Genomic DNA, 17852 nt, shown 5'->3' with positions numbered 1-17852 from the left:
ACTTGTAACCTTTTTTTTTTTTAACGGCGCTCAAACCTTGCCAAAGACTGCAAGGGATGGAAGAATGTTAATTTTTCGTGTTAACTGTATTGTTCTTTTAGCTAAGTTTTCACAAGTCAGTAGCGTTTCAAGATAAACCAGCAGATATGTTGTTTTTTTGACCAACCATAGTTTATGAAGCTGTAGCCAGAATATTTAATTTATTTTCCTAAAATAAATGTTAAAGGTTTATTTTTCAGAGTAAGGCATTTTACATATCTAGGTAATGTTATTGAAGTATATTGCTATTGTACATTTTGAATACTTTGTTCAATTTATCTACAATTACTTCCTGCCAGTATGTAGGTATTTCTGTATGTAATTTGTTATATTTGACAATCTTGTTTGATGTATTCTGGTAAACATTTGAAGTTTAAAAAAAAAAAGGTTTGATAGTTTGATTAAATGACCTGAAATAAGAGTGACATCCCCCCCCGTGCATTTCATTTAGTGAGGGCTGCAGAAGATGATCCTTTCAGAGGGAGTCACCCACCCTCCCGTCACACAGGACACCTTCTTTTGAGCAGGTCGAAGCGTCCGAGGGTGACGCAGAGGGCAGCCAGCGGAGGGACAGAAGTGGCCGGGACAAAAGACGCAACAGACAAGAGCAGTCTCGGTGGCTTTTTAGATGAGCGATGAACAGCCAGCATCTTTTCCCAGTTAAGTGACTCGTTCCCTCTCAGCCCATTCAGCTCCAATCTAGGCAGGATTGTCTTTCACCGTTTAGGAAGCGCATTGTCCCCCCCTGCTCAGGGAGTGAGGTGACAGGACCCCGTGATTGCTTGGGGAAAAGAAGGGGAGCTTTGTGTCAGGTGAGCTCTTGTTTTGTCGGAAGCATTGTAGCACGAAGATGAGCTCTGGCTCCAGACGGATGAAAGTGGAGTGCAGCTGACTGCATGTGAATCCCAAACAGACACAGAGTCTAATGTTGAGAGAAGAAACCGGAATGTTGCATCCATATCCACAACTAATGCTTTAAAGCTCAGACATGACAATTCAATTACCATGGAGCTGAACACTGCCCTCTAGTGGCCACTCGTACAACCAGAAAGCCTAAATGATCAAAATAAAATGATAAAACTTGTAAAGATCTTTATTTTTACAGTATTTAGGAACAATGACAAACACAAAAATACAATACATAAAAAGAAATGGACACAATAAAAGCAGAACCAATAATCTCAGCCTGTCTGAACTTTGGATATCAGTTCATCGCAGAGTTTTGTGAGCTCTTCTGCTTCTTTTTCCTGAAAAAGACAAAAACACATTTCACAGCTGCAAGATGTTTTATATGAAAAGTTATTAAAGAAAAAAGAAAGTTTCCTCACCTTCTGCTCCAGGCTCCTCTCCAGTGACTGAACCTTCAGCTGCTCCCGGCGCAGCTGCACCTGAAGAGCCGACAGCTCGCCCTTGAATTTAGACCGGACCTCTGCGATTTCCCCGTTCGCCCTGAAGGTGAGAAAAGAAAGAATCAGTCCCAACGCTTCACTCGGCCAAAACAAAAAAGCGGGGTTCCAAGTTTGTTCCTTACTGGCCAATTTTCTCCTCGGCGTGAGCTTTCAGGGTCAGGTATCTCTGCTCCTCCTTTTTGATCCTCACCAAGTAGTCCTGAGCGCAGGACTTCAGCGTCTCTTCATTCTGACGAAGACACAAAGAAATGTACATTTTACTCCTGTCAGCTTTCCAAAGTAAGACGTTTAACGAGGCCTTTTGTCGCCCGTAAACTGACCTTTTTGTAGCCTTCAATAACACCCTTGTACTTCTCCAGCCTTTTAAAGATCTCAGCGAATGATTTCTCCAAGGTGTTCAGGTCGTTGGACACCTGCTCCTTCTCCAGCAGAGCCTCGTTGAGTTTCGCCTGAGCCAACTCCTTTTCCTTCTCTTGATCACCTAATTTATAAAAAAAAGACAAGTTAATGTTATTTTCCCCTATAAACCAACTGTGTAACATATAGACGTTGTTAACTTACTCATTATTTTTGCGATCACAAGTTCATATTCGGCAATTATTTTCCTGTAAGGAGAAAACAAATACATAAAAAGATGCAAAAGTCAACAATGACCATCCTTTAAAACTAAACAATATAAAATAATCACCACCCACCTCAATTCCTGACCGTCGTCCTGCAGCTTTTTAAACTTGGCGCTCCACTGTTCCTCCTTTACTTTTCCCTGTTTTTTAAATTAAATCAGAGTGTAATCACTTCACTTTACTTTAGATGTATTAGTTAAAAACTAAAATCCAAGTTCTTGCTTTATGCTTTAGCACAAAATAATTTTTTGCTAATAAATTCAGTAGATATTTTGTATTAAAGGACCTCTGTTTGTTAAATTAAAGGATGACAAACACTGCTGATCAAATTAATGGGTTCTTTGTGTTATCAGTAAATAAAATATAAATGTTTTATTGTTAAGTCTTTGGATTGAGTTTATACTCCAAATATAAACCCCTGTTAGTTAAACAGCCAATAGTGGTAAAGCTTTATTTTATTTTAAAACAGACGACCTGACCCACAGTAAAAAGGCCTCGGATGAGTTTTTCACGCTGCAGAACGTACCTCCGCCTGGACTTCAGCAATAGCTGCGTCCATGTCTTTCTGACTGTATTTCAGCAACTCGATTATAGCGTCTTCTGTGTTTGTAGGTTGGGGGAAAGGAGGGATGATGCTCTCGAGGAGCGGAGTCTGGAGACACACACGGGCAGAGCGAATCTGAAGTAACAGTGAAGCGTTTCGGCCTGCTTCAGGGACGGCAGCTCGAGGTTAGACTCACCGGGGTTGTCGCGTACTCCAGGAGTTTGAGACAGTCCTTTCGCGGGCCCGCCATTGTCTCTTTTTCTGCCGTTTGAAGAATTCCCAGCCTGTAAGGAAAGCACGTCCACATTTCAAACTTCATTTTGTTGTTAGAGACATCCAAAGCCAAAGAAAAGCCCGCTCCAGTGCTCGGCAATCAGACTAAATGGAAACAGAAGGGAGTCATACCGTGAGGCCAAGGCTGCGGGGGCAGCGACGTGCGTCTGAGCAGCCGGGCCCGCTGACTTCTTCGGACTCTCTCTCAGGAGGGGATCGAATTTTAAGTACAAGGACTGTTTTCGAAGTGCAGACTCTTTAAACTGCATGGAGAAAAAACAAAGTGAAATTAGTTCAAGGACTAAGAATAAAAATATTCTGTTACCAGACTCTTAGTGCTTACACTGCTGGAGCCAAACTGTTCGAGGTAGTCGATCTGCCCGTCGAAGTCACTGGTCAGAACTGAAAATGAAAAATGACTGATTAATGATCTAATCATTCAGATCAAGTGAATGGCCAGAAGACGAACTCCACTGAAATTTACTCACACATCGTTCCAGGAACAAACTCGTCACTGATCTCCGACGTGCCCGTTTGTGATTTCTGGTCGAGCTGAGGCGGCTCCAATAACTCAGGAACACGCTGCGCGAGCTGCTCGCTCTCCTGCTGAATTTCCTCGTCAGGATCAGAGGCGATCTTGTGATCGGCAATCTGTCATTTCAAAAAGGAGCACGTATTTATCATAGGCTAAAGAGAGACTTTGTTCAAGCCCGTAACAAACTGAATTAATGCTTACCACTTTGTGACTGGGTCCAACAGCTGGCAAACTGTCTCCAGCGCTACAAGGAGCAAAAACAACATTTTCAGAGAAGACATTTACGCTGGACTGTGAAATGTTGCGTGCAAATATACACTGGATTCCCAGATACAGAGGTTTACTCACCCCTCTAGAGATCCGGCTTCCTTTTCATCAGGTTTGTCAGTTTGCTCTGGAAGGTCTGCTTCCTTCAGCACAGGGCTGAGTTTGTTGCTGCACTTTGGAGAGTTGGTGATGTTTGTTTTGGTGCCAAAAGGGTTGAAGTATGGGTCATCGAATTTCCCAGAGTCAAGGGAGTAAGAACCTTTAGGAAGTGGAATATCAGCAACGTCAGGCTTCACAGGAGCCTCTTTTGATGCTTTAACTTCAGATGTTGACTTTTCCTCTTTAGGTTTTAGAGCAGAAGGCCTTATGCCAAATCTTTTGGGTGGTGGTTTTCGTTTGACGTCACCGCCATCCCCAAAGGTGAACTCGAGTTTGACCGACGCTTCTTGGACCGGAGCATCAGCAGGCTCGGATTCGGGTGCAGGAGGATCGGCTGGATCATCAGCCGCTGGGGCCGCTGTCAGTACGGGCTTCACATCCTGGACAGGTAACTCTTCGGCCGCTGTAGGCACCTCAACATCCACAGGTTTACTTTCCTCCGCAGGTGCATCATCATTTGATACCTTTCTCTCAGGAAGAGGTGAATTTTGAATTTTAGAGCCCCCGGTTTGGAAAGGATTGATGGCGTCAAGGTCGTCAAAATCCAAGTTGTAACATCCTTTTGCAGGAAGTGGAGCGTCCTCCACAAAACTGCCTGATGCCTTGTCCTGATCAATGTTTGCAGACATATTAGTTGGTTGTTTCTCATCAGGTGTAGCAGAGTATGAATCTTGTTCTCCCCCCGCTGGGACCTTCGGCACAGTCACAGTGACGACGCTGCTCTCTCTGGAGCTGACGTTAGAGATGTCAGTGAGCGAGTTCTCCACAGACGGGATGAATGGGAGCGTGTCGTCCAGTGTGGGATGCATTTTGTTCAGCTCCTCCAGGATGTATTCTGGTACCGTGGGTTGTTGAGGCTCAGTATTATTTGTAGGACTCACAGCGGCAGGTTTACCAGGAGAGAGTACCATCTTGTTAGAGCCCTTGTTAGGCGAATTTTGAATTTTAGAGCCCCCGGTTTGGATAGGATTGATAGTGTCAAGGTTGTCAAAATCCAGCTGATAGCTGCCTTTGCTTGGTAAAGGCATGTCGTCATCAGGATGAGATGACATCTCTGTGGAAAAAAGAAAGAGGGGTTTGGGTTAATTTACTTACAATAAGAATTACAAAAAAAAAAAAACACGTGATATAAATTACCTTGTTTGGACTGCTCCGGGAGTTCTAGTGGCAAAGTACTGCAAAAACAAGATTAGTGTTATTTAAAATACACATTTATTTAATGTAAAAAGACATGTTGGAAATGTACGAGGTTAATTACTCCAGTTTATCCAGTTGCAAGGCCTCCATCGCTTTAGTGCACTCGTCCATGGTTGACAAATTGACAGACTTGCTGGGGGACATGATCCTTTTAGTTACAGGATCTCTTCTTGGGGTCTGAAAACAAACCTAAACAATAAATTAAAATCAGCAAATTAGGCAAAGAATACATGGATAAAAGCATATATTCAAAAAACAAGTTGAAGGCTTCGATTTATATTTAATGAACTTACTTTTTGCAAATCAGTATATTTAAAAAAAAAAAACATGTCTTAGAAGTTAGAAACATGGTATCTCACTGCCAAGGTGAACAAACTAAAAGATCGAACACTAGACAATTCGGTACCTTTATCCCCTTTGGCACAGTCCTGCTAGGAAGGTTCTCAGTCTGACGCAAGATGGACGGCCTCCCGGTCGGCTGATCCAGGGCAAATATATCTTGGCTTAAACCGCTGTGCTTTCCTGCTGGGATGACCCCGCAATTCTCATCATTCACCTCGACAGAACTCATCCTGTAAAAAACAGAAAAACAAGAAACTGAATTGAAGTCACAGGGCAGGGACAGGTCCACCGAGTCACACTGAAAGCTGCACTCAGCTGATAAGACATTTCCTGTCAGGGTTTAGAGATATGTGTAACCAGAGGAAAAATATATACATATAAAAAACTAACATCAAAATTGAGACATACCTGTTCAATAATGTCTGTGAATCTTTGATGCACAATTTTAGATGATAATATTTTTAAACTGTGACAAAAGGCAGGACTGAATAAGACTATAAAATAAGACTCGAGGAGGAATGGGGTGCCGTCATGTGTTGGTTGATATTAGTTTATTGCAATCATGAATACAGTTAATTTCAGAGCAGCAAATAAATTTATATAAAAGCAAAGGCCGCAATTCCATGATTTGACCACAAGATGGCGCCAAAGCGCGTCTTAAACTCTTAGACTATTCGGAACCAACCTATCAATTTAAGACGTTTATTAGTAAACTATGTCTCAGATATACATTGAGTTTATTTCCCGATCCAGTTTAGGGGATATAAACAATATGTGACTGTTATTTAGTGTCTGGGATCTGGGTTAAGTTATGGCTAATTCATCATTTAGTCGTGTGTGTAGTTTACATTAAGAATAGGTTGTTGTTATTATTTTTACCTGCATTATTTTCATAACACTTTAGATACTCGAAGAGAAAGCTCTACATTTACCATATGCACATACCTGATAAAATAAAGATTCTTTAAAACTAACCTGAAAAACTAACAGTCTAGTTGTTAGCTTGTTAGCTTTAGCGACTCGCGAATGAGGAAAACATTTCAACAGAGACAACTATCAGTAATGTGGACATATAGTAGTTTTTTTTTCCTTCAACGGTATAAATGATCATCTACCCTGAGAGGTGATAGAACGATTACTTTCCAAAATTAGTCGTAAACCCTACGGCAAATGGTTGATCTTCGCTAAGACAAACGTGCGTGAGCAAACGAAACATTAACAGCATCTTCGTTGACAAACAGTTCGCTAAAGTCAACGGTAAACCGTAAACAAGAATTTCGAGTCGGAAAGTACTATCATTTACTCTCCACCTACCTCAAAATACAAGGTATTCTTGGTCAAATCGGTAACGTCTGTCGCCGACGCATTCAACTGTGCGGAGAAAACAAGGAGTGAAAAGATGCGTTTTTGAAAAACCCCTCGCAGTCTTTGGAAGGCAGCCGTTTGGAATTTAAAGTCTCAAAACGCACCAATTAAATCGAGGGAGACGTTCGAACGGAATGCGCTTCCGTGTTCAACAGCCAATCACAATCAAGAACGGATATGATCCAACCGACGGGTTAGCCAAAGATTATAGATGTTTCAAGATAATACAACTGGTATGCATTTTTTGTTTTGTGTTGCTAAGTAACTATATCTCATTCAACATTATTAAACTGATGTATTAAGATTGAGTTTAGCTATACTTTACAAGTGATTTTAAACCTACTTACTAAGTCATTGATGATCACCTTACATAAAAAATGAAGATATATTGTCTTGTATTATGGTTTCAAATGTAATTTGATGATCTGATTATCGTTTTTGAAGGTTGATAGTTTGCTTAGTCCCATGGGTAACAAATGCTATACTCTTTTAATTGATAGATTTGGACTAGCTTAAACACCGGAAACGTAAAAAAAAAATTCACCTATGTATTTATTTAAAAAATCATCACTCTAAACAAACATTGTATTATTTTCAGTGATTGCTGGTGTAGATTCTCAGTCATACAGGCCATGGTAAATTCAAAAAAAGGTAAAAAACCTTTTTTTTACCTTTTTTTGAATTTTCAGTGATTCCAAAGACACAATAATCAGTGTTTTAAAGTTAAATTCAAACTGAAATTTTTGCCAATAGGTTTAAGACACAAAGGAAATGATTTGCAAAGATGCAGCGTCCTATTTAGGGAATTAAAGACATGTGAGTGTGTACAATGAGAATTTTTTTTATCTTCTTGGCCTTCAAGCCTTTAACCCTCCCATGGCCTTCAGGTCAAATTGATCCAAAGTTACAAAGGCTTCTCTACCTCTCTTCGCCTGTCTTTCTCGAGGGCTTCAGGAGGGTTTAACGGCAACACATGCATCATTTCCACGTCTCAACATTACATAATTAAAGAGTGCCTTTCAAATGTACTCACCAACTCTGTCTTGGCTGCAGCCAGTGGCGTAAAATGAAATTATGCTCGAAACTGCCGGTAGGTGGCGGTAGTGCTCCTCTGACTTGGTTGCCAACCGTCAATAAACTCAGCGAAAAAGGAAGTGAAGGAGCAGGACCCAGCCCGCCAATTTTAAAGGATGTAAACAGTGTCTAATAACATTCAACAATGATTTAAACAGAATATAGTTCAGTCTGTAAGGATTAATACGACTTTTCAGCAACAATGCTTTCTAACGGAAAAGGTAAAACGCTAAACAAGCTACTGTTCGGTTAGCCAACTAAATCAATCATTGACGCCACGATGAATAATCGCTGTCTTTTTCACGTTTTTATTTGTGTATCTACTAAGTTTTTATAAATGTTGTGAATTTGCAAAGGTGCTCGAGTAACCTTGACCCAGTGACGAAGCTTGAATTTAAGATTTTAAATCAGTACAAAGTTAGGATGCGTGATCAAGGATGTCAACATTTTTAGCTTCAGTTTTTCCAGCAGATTTTGTTTTAAACACTTTTATCATGCTGTTCACAGGAAATGGGGAGTCAACCTTTCTTGCTGCCAGGTAATTTCTACCTTTACGAGTGGGCTTTAAGTCCACGCAAACATCCCTCTTTGTTGCTTCTAAAAGTAATGTGAAAACCAATCTGTATCTGCCTCACAGTGTCTACATGTTCTTCACATAATTGTGAAGTTTTGTCTTTTTTTCTGATGTGACTACCAGGTTTATAGCTGTGACTGAAAAACTGAAAAAGTATTAATCACCTGCTTGTATCTCTCCTGTCATCTTGTTCTAATTTGTCCTCTGGCACGGCAGTGGTGAAGGTGACTCCATTAAAGTTTTTGTCCGAGTGCGACCTCTGACCCAGGGCACGGGACTGACCACAGACAGGGATCAGAATCTGTGTCTCTCTGTCACCTCGTCCAACACCATCCGTCTGCTCTCAAAACCCGAACCACGAACCTTCACTTACGACCATGTTGCTGACATGGACACGTCTCAGGTATTTTAACACATGTGGTTATAGAGATACCGGCTGCATAACTAAATCTGCATTTAGTATTTTGAAAATCTGTGTAATCTTTGTCTTTTATTCTACCACAGGACTCTGTATTTAACAGTGTGGCCAAGAATATTGTTGAATCCTGCATAAATGGATATAATGGAACTATATTTGCTTAGTAAGTGTTCTTATTTATATCTGATATGAAAACATTTTACAGTATTGTTGCTTTACCTGATGCACCCACTAAACTCCTACCTTTGTTTCTGCAGTGGACAAACAGGCTCAGGAAAAACGTTCACCATGCTTGGTAAGATTTCTGTAATGCTACTCGTGCTTTATTCTAGAAATTTTAGCAAAAAATTTAAAAAGTTACATTTTTTTCTTTCTTGCTGTAGGACCCTCTGAGATGGATAACTTCACAGACGAACTGAGGGGGGTTATTCCACGAAGTTTCGAGTACCTGTTTTTTCTCATCAACAGAGAAGTGGAGAGGGTGAGCAGTAACGTTTCATCGCTGTGAAGATGTTTGCAGATCCACGTTTTGTTTGTTTTCTAACAACTCTGTTGCTTCTTTTCTTTAACAGTCTGGCAAGTCCAAAAGTTTCCTTTGCAAGTGTTCGTTTATTGAGATATACAACGAACAGATTTATGACCTCCTGGACACAGCTTCTGCCAGCCTTTTTCTTCGCGAAAACATTAAGAAAGGAGTGTTTGTTGAAGGAGCTGTGGAGAAGTTTGTGAACTCAGCAGCTGAGGCCTACAAGGTATACATTTTTAGTCTAAAATAACTTATAGCAGGTTATTGTACCTACTGTCACATTTGGTTGTTATCACATCTAAGTAGTTAGAGTGCCAAAGGCCTGTATATCTAATATCCAGTTTTGTGGTGTTTTAAGCAGTTTCAAATTATTAGCAGAACAAATACTGAGTTGGTAATTTGAGAAAAGCCTACTTTGTGACTATAAACCTTTTGAATCATGTAGGTGCTGTCTATGGGCTGGCGCAATCGGCGTGTGGCCTCCACCTCCATGAACCGCGAGTCTTCGAGATCTCATGCAGTGTTCACTATGACGTTGGAGTCCAAAGAGTGTGTCAATGAAGTGGTAAACATCCGAATGTCTCAGCTGAACCTGGTTGATCTGGCTGGCTCAGAGCGACAGAAAGACACCCACACAGAGGGATCAAGACTCAAGGTGAAGCTTCATCCTGAACGCTTGCACACTGCTGTCTTTGGGACTCTCTTTCCCCTGATTTGTAACGGTTGCTGTTGACTTCACTCTTCTTGCAGGAGGCCAGCAGTATCAATCGCTCCCTCATGTGTCTGGGTCAGGTGATCATGGCACTGGTGGATGTATCTAATGGGAAGCCCCGCCACATCTGCTACAGAGATTCTAAGCTCACATTCTTGCTCAGGGTAAGTGTCTACAGATACAAAAAAAAACACTTTAGTGCGATTTAAATTGGAGATTGTGTTTCTGCTGATTCGAGAATCAATGTGGAAACCAAATAAATGTTTGTGCAGAAACTGTAACATGCATTTAAAGCCTTTTCTTGTTATTTCAGGACTCTCTTGGAGGAAATGCAAAGACCTTCATCATAGCTAATGTACATCCTGGTTCGAGGTGTTTTGGAGAAACATTATCCACCTTGCACTTTGCTCAAAGAGCAAAGTTAATCAAAAACAAGGTATATTTGATCAAACCTTTCAGATTAAGAGTGCTGATTTATATAATAAATCTATTATTCCTTGTCTGTAATAATTGTGTTTTCCTGTAGGCTGTGATCAATGAGGACACACAAGGAAATGTGAGGCAGTTGCAGGCTGAAGTGAGGAAGCTGAAGGAGCAGCTTGCTCAGGCACTCGTCTCTCAGCGAGTGGACTTTGACAGAGACTATGCACCAGGAGGACCTGAATCCCCCATGGGTAACCGTAAACTGATCAACATATTATGCCAAACGTGTTCATCTTTAACCATCCGATATCCTGTTTAAGCGATTTTCACAAATATATGTTGAAGTTAACCTTAGGCTATGATTCTTTTACCAGGTCCATCCACTGAGCGCCAGGATGATGTTTCGTACAAAGCAAAGTTTATGAGCGCTGTTCGTGTGTGGAGGAAGCAAGAGGACGAGAAGAAAGTGAGGAGATTTTAATTTGTTATAGGAAATTATTTAACCATGAGAAATACAATTAATGGAAGCCGCTTAACGGCTTTGTTCGTCTACACTCAGATGCTGCTGAAGAAGGTGGCTCAGCTCGAGGAGGCCTGGGCACAGAAAGACAAGTTCATCCACTCCAGCAGAATGATCATCCGGTTTCGAGAAGAACACATCTCTCGTCTTGAGAAAAAGCTGAAGGCTGGGCAAAGCTCAGTGTCAGACATGGACTCCCAGGCTTTAATTGACCAGCTGAAAAAGGAGATTAAGATCTTAAGTGATCAGGTAAAACAATGGCCACCTTTTATATACCTGCAACTCTAATAACTCTAAACTCTAATAATTTGTTTTGTTGATATCCTTAGCTCTGGTCACACGGTTTACCTCCATTTTTCTTCCTCTGCTCGAAAAGGTCGACCATCATCCAAAGATGACTCGATATGCAGCAGAGAACTACAGCCTCAGAGAGGAGAACCGTCTACTGCGTTCTCTTGACTCTCTGATGAAAGCTGAAGAAGTCTTTGCCCAAGTTTCTGCTGAGTTGGAAGAGGCCTTCCAGAGGGCACTGGAGTCAGAAAAGCTCACAGGAGGTAAGATTATTATTGTTATTATCAAGTATTATAAAACCAACAGTGGTAAATTTAAATATTGCTTGCGTCCAGTTTCAGTGACGACATGTTGTTCCACAGATTCCACCGTGTCCTCAGCCTTGGGAACAGACACGGGTTCTGCAGCAACAATTGAAAAGCTAAACGCCAAACTGCTTCAGAAACAGTCGGACCTCACGGCTGCCCTCCAGGCCTTTGAGGAGTACAAAGACGTCACTAAGTAGGGAGATTATTCAAAAAGAAACAAAGCATAACTCACACAGTGATCATCTTAAAAAAACTGATCAGCTGTTTTGAAAAAGGCTCCTTAAATCCAGAATAAATCCAATATCTGGAAGTTCTGTGATGAAACGACTTGTGCCTCTTTTTTTGAAAGTTTTTGTATTTTGGTGTGATGCTTTGTGTTTTAGAAAACAGTTATCACAGCTGGAGTCTGAAAAAAGATACCTGGAGAAGTCCAACAGGCATTTGGAAAAGATTTTGGAAGCCACACAAGCTTATAAAAAGCAAGAAGTCTCCGAACTGAACAGGATTCATGTTGAAACTATAAAGGTGAGTACACTTAGAAATGTGTCCTTGCAGAACTAAAGCATCTATTGTAAAGATTATCAGTTGGGAACGATAAATAAATTAAATCAGTTTTATTATTAAAATGTGTGTTGTGTCAGATTCTCACCACGCCCACCAAAGCGTACAACCTGCGGTCCCGCTTTGTGCCCCATGCCAGTCCAGAACACCTGAGTGACGAATACAGCGACAGAGACGACATCTGGTCCGAGCAGCCTCCGTCTGACATGACCGAGATGGCTCTGACGGAGGAGCTGTGTCAGGTGCAGGTAAGGTAACGTGGATCGCCCCTCTGCGTAAAAAGAAATGAGAGTCCCTGCTTTAACTGAAGCACTTCCCCATCAGGATCAAGTGAGTCGTGTCCAGACGCAGTTAAACGAAGAGGAGCTGAAGAACAGCAAGCTGTTGCAGCAAATCGCAAAACTTGAGGAGCAGGTTAATGTGGTGTCCCAAGAATCTGACCGCAAGGATGAGGTGAAGCTCACTTATTAAAACTTAATTGTTCTGAATATTTGTCTGTGCTGGTTTCTCATTGTTTACACTTCATACAGCAACTTTCTACTGAAAGGATCAGTAGAAACAAAGACCAGCTCGCCCTTCAAGAATCTGTGAACAGCCTTCAAGAGAGTCTCCAGTCTGAACAGCGAGCTGCAGAAGGTTCTGATTGTTTTACTTGCTCATTACCGCTCTTTTTTTGTTTTGTTTTTTTAAAGGTTGCTCTTTTTCTTTCAGCTGGTGATAATCTTTTGTCTCATTTCAGTTCTGAGAAGTGAGATCCGAGATCTGCGCTTGCTGCTGCAGTCGTCCGACAAAGAGCTGGCCTCTGTGAAAACGGAGCTACGAGACGGTCAAAGTGAACACCATCGAGAAACAAGCCAGCTCTCCAACAGTCTGATCGGCACACAGCTCCAACTCGACAAAGTCCAGTAGGCACAACTTCCGCGCGGTGTGCTCTGCTCTTGTACGCCTGACGTGTTTGTGTGCTAAAATTTGCAAAACCCTCATTCCAGGCTGGAGCGGGAGCATCTTCTGAAACAAAACCGAACTCTGCAGGATTCCTTTGACCAGCTGCAGGCAGAGGCCAAGTTTGAGGCAGATCAGGCAGGACAGCTACTGCGTGACAAGCAGCAGGAGATCGATCGGCTCAAAGCAGAGGTCACGGTGAGGAAAACTTTAAATAATCTTTGCTTCTGATCACTCAGCCGTCCAGGTTTTTACACCTGATTTTATTTTCTTTTTACTTTAGGATTTAAAAGGTGTTTTGCAAGTTGAACAGGAGCGCACAAGCAGCCTGATCTTCCAGTTAAGGGAAAACAAAGAAAGCACATCGAAGTGAGTTCTGAGCATTTTCCGTGTTTTGTAGCAGCTCTGGGACAAAGTTTACCGAAGCCTCGACAGCTGATTTCATCTTCTCTGTTTCTTTGACGTCTTCCATCGTCATTAAAACCCATCAGATCACCGTGAAAACTAAACACGCATACAAAACACGTCATAGTCATATAAAATGAACATGGCCTTCATAATACAAATAACATCCAAACAAACACACCTTGCTGTTTTCACCAGGCGAATGCAACATATATAAACCTCTCGTGGCTTCAAATCACGCCAACAGTGAATAGTTGATTTCAGCCATTCATGTCCCACAATTAAATACTGCTGGCTTTTATAAGACCCACCTCCCCTGGCTACGGCATCACGCGAGGCACAAAAACCACCATTAGAACCCACAAGTTACATAAAACACACAGACAAACACACTTACAAGTAATTTACACAATTTAAATGCTTTTTAGCTGCTTTAACAAAACCCACCGCCTTGCAGTCTGTTACATGTTTAAATAACTTTTTAAACAGCTGCTTATGTAGTTTTTTTAGTATTTTAAAATGACTCTAATACTAACATATATTTTTTCCTTCAGAGAGCTTATAGAATCCATGGAGGAGAACTTGCAGCTCAGAAAGCAAGTCTCAGACTCGACGGCACAAAATCACCAGCAGGTCAGGCCAAAGGACCGTAACGGGTAAATAATCGGTGTGTTTTGAATCGCAGCGTTGTAGTTCAACCTGGTGGTTTTGTTTTTGTTTTGAAGGCAACCAAAATTGCCGAGCTTGAGCAGAATTTAACCGCTGCCATCGAAAAACTTACGAGCTTGGAGCAGAAGAATAAACAGGACAAGGTAAACTATGCCTCTAATTGTTTTGATTCTTCAAATTTGATCGTGCCCTTCTGATACTCCTGCTTCTCATCTGGCAGGATGTCCTTTTGGACCTCATGAGTCAAACCAAGGACCTCCGTGGTGAGCTGAGCCAGAAAGATGAGACCATTATTTACCTGAATGAAGACATCAAAGACATCACGGTACTTTTATTCTTGTTTTTTATCCTTTCTCAGTCGTCTGTGACTTTGCTGCTGTTCTCTCACACCACCACAGTGTGCTGCATACTGCTCCATGTTTACAGATATTAATTTAATATCTTTCAGGCCAAATATGATGCTGCGTGCCATGAGAGGGAAAACATCAGGGAGCAAAACCACCAGATGCAGGCGGAAATGTGCGAACTTAGAGAAACTTTAGACAGAAAGTTGGCATCTAACAAGATAGAGGTAATGTACTGCTTATATTTTTTGTATATTTTAAGGATCCAGCTAAAAATGGCTCTTGTTTGGATGGACATGAAGCATTCATGTTGGACTGACCTCAGAACATTTTCTCTGTTCATTTCTACTCATTCTAATTTAACGATATAATTGTTTTCTGTAGGTTGAGGTGTTGCAGGAGGAGATTACTTATGCGACTGACGAGGTTGAGAGGCTCACCAAGGTCTTAGATGAGCAAAACTGCCTCCTGCAAGCGTCTCAAGAGCAAACGGCCCAGAAGGACGCCTTCATAAAGAAGCTAGAACAGAAGGTGAAGTCCACTTTAAAGCTTCATCGCGCAGTAAACAAATAGTCCGTGACAAAAGGATAGCGGAGAAACAAAATAATAATTTTCAGAACTCCTTTTATACCAGGTGCAACAACAGCACGAAGCGGTGGAGAAAACTGTCAGGAATGTAGGTTTCAAAGCTGCTGAGCCGACTGTCACGCCTAAATCATTAAATCGGGTAAAACCCTGTTATATTTTCTTTTGTGTTTAAGCATACCCAAAAGTATGCAGCTTGTGATGTCATTTACAATCACAATTATCATTTATTGCCAGGAAGCCCACCTATAAACATTTCATTTCTCATTTCCTTTGGTCTCTAAGACTCCTTGTGGTCTAGGCAGCTTTAACCGAGACCTGACTGAGGTGTTGGAGAGCCAGGAGCAGGAGCTGGAGAACAGACGCTCCTCCATGATGACCATGGAAATACTTCTAGCAGAGCTGAACGCTGAGAGGGCTGCCAAGAACGAGGAGATACAGAGGCTCAAGGTGTGTTTTCCTGCAAACGTGTTTAAACTAGATTAGAGTTGTTGTCTGGGCTTTGAGCTCTAACGTTACTCGCGTTGCCTTCAGGCGGAGCTGACTGAGAAAGAGGTGGTCCGGATGGAGATCCAGGGTTTGCTCGACACATTTTACACCAAACAGAATCAGCTGAACACGACTGACAACAATAATCGGTAGGATCCCTTCATCCAGTCCGACTGCCATCATTCTATATTAAATTGGTAAATTGAATATTGTCTTTTTCAGTGAGGAGTTCAGTGAAGCAATAAATCAGACCTTGCTGAAAGAGCTGCAGGAGGAGAGAGCTGAGAAGGTCCGTATCTGTTTCTCTGCTGAGCTTGTTTTCTCTCTTTGGGGACTATTTATGCATGTTATTATCTATTAACAGAACAAAAGCATACAGAAGCTGTTCGATACTCAGAAAAGGTAAGCATCTGTCCACCTGATTAAGTCACCCCGTCTTTATAAATGTATGCTGTTTCTTTTAATGATGTTTGATTTGTTTTTTTTTTCCTTCTGGATTAGACTGCAGGAGCAGGAAACCACGTTAGCCAAGTCTCAGACCTGCGTTCAAGAACTGACCACTGAGCTGAGGAACCGCTGTCTGGAGCTGAGAGAGCTGAACCAAAGGATTTACGAGGAGGAGAAACTTCTCCAGGTGAGACTGAGCTGGCTTTTGTTTTATGTTTTAAATGAGACTGAGTCACGTGCAGGAAAGAGGCTGGAACGGAAGTGGTCATTTTTCAAAATAAAATACCCTACAGGCCAACGTATATAAAACTATTTATATAGATTTTTTTTTAAAGAAAAGTTTTTATTAGTTCTGTGCATCCCCGTACCAAATGATCTATGGACCAGTACCCGTTCTTGGCTCGGTGGTTAGGGACTTCAGTTTTAAACAATTTAACTTTCACATGAAAGAAAAATTTAAACCCACTTCTCTCTTCAAACACGAGTACATGCATGTCAGTTAAGATTTAGCAATAATAAATTACTTTTCAGTGTTTTCTTTGTATTTATTTACCTGCCAGGCCCAACCACTGTAAACATTTTAGCACTCCAAATGACCTATCCAGGTTTCTCAAAACTGGTATAACACCTTAAATCAAAAAGCAGATGTTTAAATGTGCAACGTATGACCTCAGTTTGCCAATACCAGAGCAATTTAACCTACTACTGCAAAAAAAGAGCTTTCCTTACTTGTTTCAGCCATATTTCAGCTTCTATACTGTAACCTTTAAGAAATTACAGTAGTAATATAATTGTTTTGTTTTCTTTACAGGAGAATGAGGTGCTCCGCAAGCAGAATCTGAAGCTTTCAGAGGAGAACGGAAAGCTTGTCGGGCACAAGAACCACAAACAGAGGATTGAATATCTGGTTAAGCTGAAGAAGGACAACACGAGGCTTCAGGAGGTAACATTTCTCAGAATTAAACAATAAGTTTTAGGCTATGTGGCAACTGCAAACACATCATTTCAACTAACTTTGTCCGCTCCATTTTGTTTTTTTATTTAAGGAAAACGAAAAGCTCCGAACAGAGATTAGCTTAATGCGAGACGGCAGCATTTGTCAGTCGCTGGAGACGATGTAAAGCCCGAACGTGTGACCGAGAAGGTGGCTCACCCATCAACACATACATTATTAGGGTACTCTGTATATGAAACAGTTTTATTTTTCCAGTCTTTGTACGTCAAGATTTTCCTCAGAAGTAAACTCAACACTTGTTATAGTTTTTAGGGTTTAGACTGAGCCAGACTTTCAATCATCTGCAGAAACTCAGCTGTGAAAAAGTCTGTTTATGGACTTGTTGGTTTTCTTTAAAAGTACATTTGTACATCCGGTTTCCTCGTTCTCAGGTTGCATAACTTTGTTGTTGTGATGTTGTTGATTTTGTCTGGTGCTGTAATGGTGGATTATCTCATTTGTGAACTTGATACTATATTTTTGCCGCCCTTTTCCATCTTTAATGAGATGTATAGCCGATGCTCTTTGGTGTAATTCTATTTTTTTTAATACTGTAATAAAAATGTTTTTGCATCATATTGAGGTAGGCTTTATTTTATTTTCAATTTGTGATCTCATAAAAAGAGAAATACTAGCACAAAAGAATGTTATCAGAAATTGTAATTTTAAGATTAAATAACTGAATGAACACTAAACCTCCAATTTCCAGTTTACTCCTTGATAAATGGCAAATAAGAAAAAAAATCTTGATTGTAAATGGAGCAAAATAAATGTACCCTTTAGAAATATCCTAAAACAAATGTATTAACTCATATTG

General features: G+C 41.0%; 2 protein-coding genes across 3 annotated transcripts; one reads left to right on the top strand and one right to left on the bottom strand.

Annotated features, from left to right (window-relative positions):
* Positions 1-1114: 1114 nt before the first annotated feature.
* On the bottom strand, positions 1115-7884 carry tacc3 (transforming, acidic coiled-coil containing protein 3). 2 transcript variants are annotated; one of them, XM_025005214.2, is made up of 17 exons: positions 7787-7884; positions 5453-5618; positions 5108-5235; positions 4987-5024; positions 3772-4903; positions 3625-3667; positions 3377-3539; positions 3232-3290; positions 3021-3151; positions 2812-2899; positions 2598-2723; positions 2144-2211; positions 2010-2053; positions 1769-1929; positions 1571-1677; positions 1368-1488; positions 1115-1286 (listed from the first exon to the last, which is right to left on the bottom strand). In XM_025005214.2, the coding sequence occupies exons 2-17, from the start codon at positions 5615-5617 to the stop codon at positions 1221-1223; spliced, it is 2640 nt and encodes an 879-aa protein (XP_024860982.1). In that variant the 5' UTR covers position 5618; positions 7787-7884; the 3' UTR covers positions 1115-1220. The 2 variants fall into 2 exon arrangements, with proteins under 2 accessions (XP_024860982.1, XP_017266373.1); XM_017410884.2 differs by lacking the exon at positions 7787-7884 and adding an exon at positions 6703-6821.
* A 17-nt stretch (positions 7885-7901) lies between these two features.
* kif15 (kinesin family member 15) lies at positions 7902-17613 on the top strand. The gene is made up of 35 exons (XM_017411045.3): positions 7902-8048; positions 8335-8365; positions 8618-8804; positions 8906-8982; positions 9077-9114; positions 9203-9300; positions 9392-9571; positions 9791-10000; positions 10096-10221; positions 10371-10493; positions 10584-10731; positions 10855-10946; positions 11040-11249; positions 11377-11554; positions 11654-11792; positions 11983-12124; positions 12241-12408; positions 12485-12613; positions 12691-12796; positions 12900-13065; positions 13150-13300; positions 13386-13471; positions 14062-14140; positions 14233-14319; positions 14397-14501; positions 14625-14747; positions 14905-15051; positions 15155-15247; positions 15391-15555; positions 15640-15743; positions 15817-15883; positions 15959-15996; positions 16096-16228; positions 16853-16984; positions 17088-17613. The coding sequence occupies exons 1-35, from the start codon at positions 8030-8032 to the stop codon at positions 17160-17162; spliced, it is 4152 nt and encodes a 1383-aa protein (XP_017266534.1). The 5' UTR covers positions 7902-8029; the 3' UTR covers positions 17163-17613.
* Positions 17614-17852: the final 239 nt, after the last annotated feature.

The sequence above is a fragment of the Kryptolebias marmoratus genome, linkage group LG10 (assembly GCF_001649575.2).
Source record: "Kryptolebias marmoratus isolate JLee-2015 linkage group LG10, ASM164957v2, whole genome shotgun sequence".
In the NCBI taxonomy this organism is placed as follows: Eukaryota; Metazoa; Chordata; class Actinopteri; order Cyprinodontiformes; family Rivulidae; genus Kryptolebias; species Kryptolebias marmoratus.
Note: the sequence above shows the minus strand (reverse complement) of the source record. Positions and strands in the feature narration are given on the sequence as shown.

Excerpts from the sequence above, each read along its gene's own strand:
- tacc3 (XM_025005214.2), bottom strand. The coding sequence starts at position 5,617 with ATGAGTTCTGTCGAGGTGAATGATGAGAATTGCGGGGTCATCCCAGCA. Across the intron at positions 3,152-3,231 it reads AACAGTTTGGCTCCAGCAGT|TTTAAAGAGTCTGCACTTCG; the intron begins GTAAGCACTAAG and ends TTCTCCATGCAG. Across the intron at positions 1,489-1,570 it reads GCCGAGGAGAAAATTGGCCA|GGCGAACGGGGAAATCGCAG; the intron begins GTAAGGAACAAA and ends TCTCACCTTCAG.
- kif15 (XM_017411045.3), top strand. Across the intron at positions 10,222-10,370 it reads AGCTCACATTCTTGCTCAGG|GACTCTCTTGGAGGAAATGC; the intron begins GTAAGTGTCTAC and ends TTGTTATTTCAG. Across the intron at positions 13,472-14,061 it reads AACAAAGAAAGCACATCGAA|AGAGCTTATAGAATCCATGG; the intron begins GTGAGTTCTGAG and ends TTTTTCCTTCAG.